The sequence below is a fragment of the Manacus vitellinus genome, unplaced genomic scaffold, assembly GCF_001715985.3.
Source record: "Manacus vitellinus isolate BGI_N305 unplaced genomic scaffold, ASM171598v3 scaffold_8_pilon, whole genome shotgun sequence".
Taxonomy (NCBI): Eukaryota; Metazoa; Chordata; class Aves; order Passeriformes; family Pipridae; genus Manacus; species Manacus vitellinus.
Genome location: NW_021940864.1, coordinates 2667451 through 2675421, shown reverse-complemented (window position 1 = coordinate 2675421; position 7971 = coordinate 2667451). Strand labels below are relative to the sequence as shown.

Sequence of the window (7971 nt, the reverse complement as noted above, 5' to 3'; positions counted from 1 at the left end):
CTGTTCTGCCAACCGCCGCCTGTGCCCAGCAAGAGCTATTGTGAGTACCCGCATCCCTCCGTCCCGCCCTGCGACCCGCTCCCTGACGGGGTCCCCCATACCCGGGACCCCCTCCCGCCCCCGCTGTCCCGACCGCCCCGGCGGCGCCACCCACAAGGTTGCACCCCATTCCCTTCCCCGCGAGGTGCGGGAGGGATCAGAAACTCCCGACCCGCGGCCTTTGTCCCCGACCCGAGGGGAGCCCCGCGGACCGTTCCAGGGAAGGCTTCCGCCCCGCTCTCGGGAGGGAGGCGGTGGTCAGGTGGGAAGCGGTGGTGCGAGGGCAAGCCACGCCCAGGCGCGAGGGCGGCTTTGTCCCGTCCTTCCCGGCTCCCGGCGGCAGGCGCGCGGCGGCGGTGCGCGGCTCCCTGCCCGGGCTCCCTGCCCGCCTCCCTGCCCGGCCCCTGCCCGGGCTCCCTGCCCGGCTCCCTCCCGGCTCCCTGCCCGCTCTCCTGCCGCTTCCCTGCCGCGCCGACCCGCTCACGGCCGCGCTTCTCTTCCAGCGTGCATCTGCGAGATGAACAAGCGTGTCACCAACTGCAGGATAGACAATACGAAGTGTTTGTGCGACGCCGTCGGCTCCAGCATCACCGTGTACTGCGACACCCGTGAGTAAAAAGGGCACGGTGGGGAGGCAGAGCGCCGGGATATAGGTGAAAATGACCCTTGAATCCTCAGCAAATAATGGTAGTAAAGAAGGAATGCTTCTCCCTGGCCTTCCAGGTGAAGTGGCGACGGAAGATAAGCGTTTAGGGTTCCTCCCGTGCGACTTCTGTAGAAGTGTGTACCCTTATATTGATGCAGGCTCTCCCCTCCTCCTCTCTATTCGTTCTCTTGTGGAAAGGACTTCTCAAAGATGAATATTTAGCTTCCTTGCAAGCACATATCATCGCTTTTCTTACGAATCTAGAGAGGAAAGAGCCTTGTCTCAAGACCTTACTCTAGGTTTGAGCTCAGCTAAGGTGTAAGTGAGCCTCTAGCTGTAAAAAATGGAAGCTGTAAGTTCTAAGGTTGGACTTCTTAGGCCTTTGTCGTGAGAGGCCGACATACCCGGTTGTATTGACTTCACGCACCACCTACACCTTAGACACCTGCTCTTCCATGTAATGGCTTCAAATCTGGTTGCTGCTGATGTAATCCTGTGTTTCTACGGACTAAGAGCTCTGTTTTGGACATGCGTGGTCCGATGCTGCATAACGTGACTTTCTGGTTATTTTTAGTGACTCCAAAATGCCTGTTGATGAAAGCAGAAGCGACGGGCTCAAAATCAGGGCGTCGTGAGAAACCAAAAGATGCGTTTCAAGATACCGATGGCCTTTATGATCCTGAGTGTGAAAACAGTGGTGCTTTCAAGGCGAAGCAGTGCAATGGAACCACCTGTTGGTGTGTGAATACAGCTGGTGTTAGAAGAACTGACAAACACGATTCAGACTTGAAATGCAACCAGTTAGTCAGAACGATGTAAGTCTTTCAACAGGGTGTGCTGTGACATGAAAACATTCCTGTATGAGGCTCTGCCTTGTGTGAATGATGTGCTGAGAATGAATGAAGATGGGGCAATAAGCACTTGGTTACTGCTGGGGTTTTTTTCTTCAGAAACAAGGAGACCTTGAAGGAGTTTGGAAGGGACTTAGCTTGCTTTGTTTTTATCTCACTGTTCTGTTTTTTAACCTGGGGTTAGATTTTTTTTTTTTGGTATGAGTTTTATAGGCACATGCTTTAAGAATATTCATTATACTTCAGATGGATCATCATTGAAATGAAACATGCTGAGAGAAATGCTCCTCTGAACGCCGAATCTTTAAAGAAGTAAGTGATGATTGTAAGATGTCATGTCGTGTCTGCACGCTCTACTAGATATCTAGTGTAATTCTAAATAATTGTTTAAAAGCACTGTAAAACTTATGAACTGATTTGTAAGACATCTAGACATGAGCTACGAATCCTTCATAGAAATGCTTTAATTTTTTATTGGAAATAAATTAAGTGCTGAGATTCGTTTCCATTTAAAATTGATTTCTACCTTTTTTTTTTTTTCTAAAATCAATATACTAAAGGAAATGGGAGGTGATAGGTGATACTGGCTAGAAAGTAAACTGACAAAGATGGCAGAGGGACTACATAGAAGCAGCGGGAGAAAAAGAACAGTTTAGTTATTTTGCCTGTAACAAAATCCTACTTCTCTCTGTAAGAGGTCATAGAGCAAGAAAGATGTGCTTGTAGCTATTAGATATTCCATTTTATGGAACAAAAGCTGCTGCTCTCCAGCTCCTCTTCTGTATAACACTGCAGTAGTGTGTTTATTTTTCAATAAGTGCATCTTCGTTGTTAGGAGATAACTGAACTGTAGTATACTTTATAAAGAGAGTGTACTGGTTTTGGCTGGGATGGAGTTAACTTTCTCGGTAGCAGTTTGTATGGTGCTGTGTTTTAGACCAGTGACCAAAACAGTGCTAATAAGTCACTAATATTTTAGATGTTGCCGAACAGGGCTTACGTAATGTCAAGACCTTCTCAAACTCTCCCTCTGCTGCCCCAGGGAGTAGGTTGGAGGTGGGCAAGAGGCTGGAAAGGGGACAGGGCTGACCTGAATTGACTGAAGAAGTAACCCATATTGTATAATGTCATGCTCAGCAATAAAATCTGGGGGAAAGTTTTTCCCAAGAAGCCATTGCTCAGAGATTGGCTGGACATTGATCTGCTAGTGCTGAGTGATTATTGCTTTTGCACCAATTGTTTTTTGGTTTTTTTTCCCCCACCCAATGCTTTCACTTATTAAACTGTCTTTATTTTGACCCATGAGGGGTTTTTTTCCTTATTTTTGCCCTTCTGATTCTTTTCCCAATCATGCCAGGGGGAAGTGAGTGAGAGGCTAGGTAAACATTTAGCTCCTGGCTGAGGCTCACCCCCGACAGAGAGACTGCAGGAAAAAACAATTACACTGGTCTTTTCTGCTTCTGAAATATGTGTAAAATAGTAGTTTCTAACACATGGCTTTAATATCCTTACAGGTTCTTCACGGATACAATTACCAATCGTTATTTGCTGAACGGACGCTATATAACTAATGTTGTGGTAAGAGGCACATAATTTTTAGTAAAGTATCATTATTTTATTTTGCTGTGAGTAACTTTGAAAACTCTTGTTTGACTAATGTAGTAGAGCATGAGTCTTATTAGAAGCTCTCAAAGTAGTGACACTTATTAAGCAGTTAGCAAATAGCTGTATCTGAACTGAATGCTGAGAAATTACACTGTTCTCCTTAGTCTGTAGATGAATTCTTTGCTTCCATTAAAAAGTGGAATTTGAATCGTACTGTAAACAGCTGGCTTGAGATGAAGTATCATAAACTTGATTCAGGATGTGGGTTCGCGAGGTGGATCATAATATTTTGCCAGGCTTTAAACTCCTTCTTAATACCACACTGTATTTTTTGCAGTATGAAAACCCCTACATTACTATTGATCTGAAGCAGAATTCCTCAGACAAATATTCTGGAGGTGTGGATATAGCTGATGTGGCCTACTACTTTGAAAAAGATGTAAGTGTGTCTTGGGTAAAGTCTGCCAGAGGCTGGCTGTGTGTATTGCACTGCATTTGGGAATCAAAGCAAGATGAATTATTGCAGGGCCTGGGTAAATGCCTACTACGATGTGAACTAGTAAGTCTCTCCTTTCCTATCGGTTTTTAGGTGAAAGGTGACTCCATCTTTCATAGTAACACACTAAATCTCACCATTGATAACGAACCGCTGAAGCTTGAGAGGACAGTGGTCTACTACGTTGATGAAATAGCACCAGAGTTTTCCATGAAGTCTCTGACTCCTGGCCTGATTGCTGTCATTGTTGTAGTAGTGATAGCGATAGTTGCTGCAATTGTTGTTCTGGTAAGTTCTAACAAAGCTGCCAACGGTGCAATTTGGGAAGTAATAATGTACCAGGGTAATTGGATGCTGACAGAAACAGTCTCCCTCTCTAAATTGGCTGGCTTCTGCAGACTTGAGAGGTGGGAAATTGATGATGGGCATACTGTCACTTTAAAGTTAAAACTGAAGGTTGTCACCTGAAAAACAAGTATGGGGAATAATTCACTGAGATTAAGAAAGTACCTCCTGCTTTAAAGTAGTTGAGACTGACACACAACCTCTTTTGTACCTGACTTTCGAAGGATGGGGGAAGGACAGCTTCCAAGTTTTGTGTTTTAAAGTCAAAACCAGATTAAGTTACAAGTAAATCAAGAATAAAAAAAATTGTGTTCTCTTACAGGTCCTCACAAGGAGAAGGAAAGGGAAGTACGTGAAAGCTGAGGTAAATAATTTCTATTTGTGGTCTACATACGGGGAGGAGGTTGACCAGAAACTCCTAAATTTGGTGTAGGTTGAAAGCTTGCTTTGGGTGCTTCGTCTGTGTTCAAGGAGACTGAAAGTATTCACATTCTGTAGCTAGTTTTCACATCTGTGTAGCTCTGCACTACTTCCAGTGGGAACTGGTGATCTGCTGTTCGCAGGTCTGGGGGGTGGGGTGCGCTTCTGAGGACAAGTACTACTTTTTACATATCTATAGCAAGGGGCTGTACAATCCACAGGAAATACTGATAGTCTTGTTTGGTAATGAAGACCTTTACTGAGGTATTTGCATGCAGCTTGCAGTGCCTATTGAAAGAGCTACTTTCCAATGGAATAGAAAACGATGCTTCCTGCCAAGTGTGGAGTCTTTTGTAAAGTAATTCAAACAATGTTGTAGCTAAATAGAAACGTCTGCTTCGTGCACACACCCTAAATAGTGCTTTGTTCTTAACAAAAAAAAAAAAAAGCTGGTGGTTTTAGTATGGTTGATAGTGTTGCATCAAATGCATTTGCTAATAAAAATCCAAGCTGCAAAATCCCACTGACTTCCTAACATTGAGAAGTAGCACAACTGTTGATTTCCCTCTACCTCCTCCCCTCAGGTGAAGGAAATGAATGAAATGCATAGAGGACTGAATGCTTAACGAAAACAACTGAAGACAAGTAAGATTCAAACAAGAAGACAACAAACATCATTGAAGGCATGGATCTTAACTCTTAAAAGTTTCCTCCTGAAAGGGAGGCAATTGTGCTCACTTAATGATTGGTAAAACAGCCAAGATTGGTAACCATGCTTTTACTATTTGTTGAGGGTTAAATCTTAAATGCCCCGTCTTACTCAAGTCAAACTTAACTATTGCTCCTTGATTTTACTTTTTTTGATGATGATAAAATGAGTTGTCATCTGCTGTTACTAGGGTTTTGGAGCATACATGCTTAAATGGTTATTTTGCCCTTGTGGGAGTTTTGTTGAAAATGATTGTGTAGCCACGTTGTAATGAGACTGTCTCCTGTATAACTAAACATGATGTTTTTATGGCAGTTTGTACATATTTGAAGTTGCTGTAACTTTTTTATGACTTGAATTAATAAAACTTGGAAACAGGCTTCTACTTCTTCCATGTTGAAATGATGATCTGCTAAGTTATCATGCTTACAAATTTGTAGTTTAATATTTCCTTAAAGGAAGCAACCTCAGCATAGGTGAAAATATCCTAGAACTCCAGTTAGCAGTTTGTATTAGCCATCTAATATCTAAATAGCATGATAGTTTTTCTTGAAACTGTGAAAAGCTTGCAACAGGAGTGAAATGAAATACGGAGGATTGTTGTATAAAAAATCAAGATGCTGAGAATGTAGTAATTTCAGGAATGCATAGACTACTCTTTCAAATGCTATGTTAGTATTTAAAATAAGCCTCTAATCTAGAACATCTCTGGTGCAGGGTTGGGGGTGGGCAGGTTTGGCATCTGATGGTGGAGCTGGGGAAGAGCAATTTACACTAGTACTGTGATTTGCTAAGCTGTCCATTGCAAAGCTGTTGCACAGCAAGAAGCTGTTTCTGCTTTTGTTACTGTTCACTGTCCTGGAGGCAGACCAGACTTACACAGGCTGCCTGCCTCCCAGAGCCTTGGACAAGAGAGCTTGCTTTGGCTGTCAGTAATCTGTGTCACATATGTTGGCCAGAAATCCATCCAGGATATCTGATTTATAAAGGAAATGCTGTAACTCCTGTTGCCAAAGAAATAATGAGATGCAAGATAAGGAACTGAATGACAAACCTTGTTACTAATGTGGTGTTTGTTTTGACCCCCACTGCCTAAAACAGGAAAAGTAGGATAAACCAGTGAGAGGATATTTTATGTACTGTTCATAAAATTAAATGTGAAGCATACCCTATCTGTGTGCCTGGTAGATACCACAGGGAAGTCGCTGAACTGTGTTGATGTACCTCTGTCATAGCTCATCAGGATGCCTTCTGCCTTTCAACAAGGTGGTACCTGACGCGCTTGTGTTGCTGTGTTGGATATTGTACCAAAGTCCTGCAGGAGAGGGTTTACTGGAGTGTTTTGCAGCCTGTTCCAGCAGCTTTGTCAGTGGTAACTTCTGTAGGGCAGGCTCTCCCCCTGCTGATACATGCCACTCCACTCCCTTTGTGCCCAGGTATTTGGGCGGTTGGCTGAGGTATGAGTTTTGTACAATTCTTTAACCTCTTAAATAAATAAAGCCAAGTTTTCAGTAAGTTTCTCTTGTGCTGAGTCCATGTGTTTTATTGTCTTCCCCAATGCTTCTGTGTCAATATTCTCTAACTCTCTTAAATGTCTGCAATATGGTATCTTTGCCATTTCTTTCTTCTCCCTAAGATCCTAATGCCATTGTTTTCTCTCCTGCTCTCCCTACCCTCCCCATCCCAATTTCAACCACGGTTTTGGCCTGTGGGGTGGAAAGAGTTGTGTGCTGTGGCTGGGCTGGAGCTGCACATGTGCTGACTTGACTGGGCTGGCTGGTATGTACCTGCTGTGTGGCCTGGACCTTGTCCCAGGCCGTTTGTTTGAACATAATTTTCTCCCTAATTTTTCCCACACTAGAGGAAGGCATATAGACACTTTCCAATTTTTTTTACCTAATGGAGTTTTTGTGTTAGATATGAAGCTTAATGTTTCACTGTTGTCTTTTGGTCAAATTTGTCTGAAACTAGCCAAGGGGTTAGAAAACCACAAAGTTTACAGAAATGAAGTATAAGTGGAATTAACTACATCCACAACTGAAGGGAATGTACTCTGTTTCTGAACTCAGTTACTATGGTACAAACACGATGCCGCTCAGCTCTCAAAATGATGATTAGTAATAGGGTTTTTCCTTAGTTTCCTGTTATAAATAGTTTTATTGACCTCTATATTGGCTTTTACAGTGTTCTGTTTTGTTTACTAAACACTGCACTTGTCCAATAATCTGGATGTATAAAAGTGTGTACTTATAGGGAAATGGAAAATTATGAGGGGGGGAAAAGACCTGAGAAATTATATTATTTACCAATTATATTATTGGTATCCTCCAGGTTATTGTGTTTTATAGCGTTTTTTATAGCTAGAGGACATTAATATGCTGGAATAAAAAAAAAAGGCTGCTATCAGATAGTGTCAACTCTCTACATATGCTTAAATACTTCTCATATATAGAGAACTTTTTAACTGCTGGCAAAAAAATAATTGCTATTGAAAAATAATACAATATTAAATAGCAAAATACTAAGTGTTCTCTATTTTGATATCTGGAAAACCTTCAGTAAAGTTAAAAAGTGAGTTTCCTGTAAAACAAAGCAATAGAACTTAAAGGACTAGTAGTCACTGCATCAATTTTTAACCAGGTAAATATTTTGATGCTTCCATTTGTCTTATTCATTAACTACCTTACGTGAAGGAGCATATATTTTTAAATGTGAAGTTCTGCACAAAACTGAGATACCATGTTTCCCCTCTTTTAACGTGAAGTCAATTGTGAAAAAGCATATGGAGGGCAGATTGAAGATTTATTAAGCAATTTGAGACTGGATGAGATTTTTTGTTACAGAGAAAAGATGGACACAA

At 42.2% G+C, this 7971-nt stretch overlaps 1 protein-coding gene across 1 annotated transcript; it reads left to right on the top strand.

Moving 5' to 3' along the window:
- Positions 1-523: 523 nt before the first annotated feature.
- Positions 524-6541, top strand: EPCAM (epithelial cell adhesion molecule). The gene is made up of 8 exons (XM_018085044.3): positions 524-647; positions 1260-1500; positions 1783-1848; positions 3051-3114; positions 3479-3580; positions 3731-3925; positions 4305-4346; positions 4987-6541. The coding sequence occupies exons 1-8, from the start codon at positions 557-559 to the stop codon at positions 5026-5028; spliced, it is 843 nt and encodes a 280-aa protein (XP_017940533.1). The 5' UTR covers positions 524-556; the 3' UTR covers positions 5029-6541.
- Positions 6542-7971: the final 1430 nt, after the last annotated feature.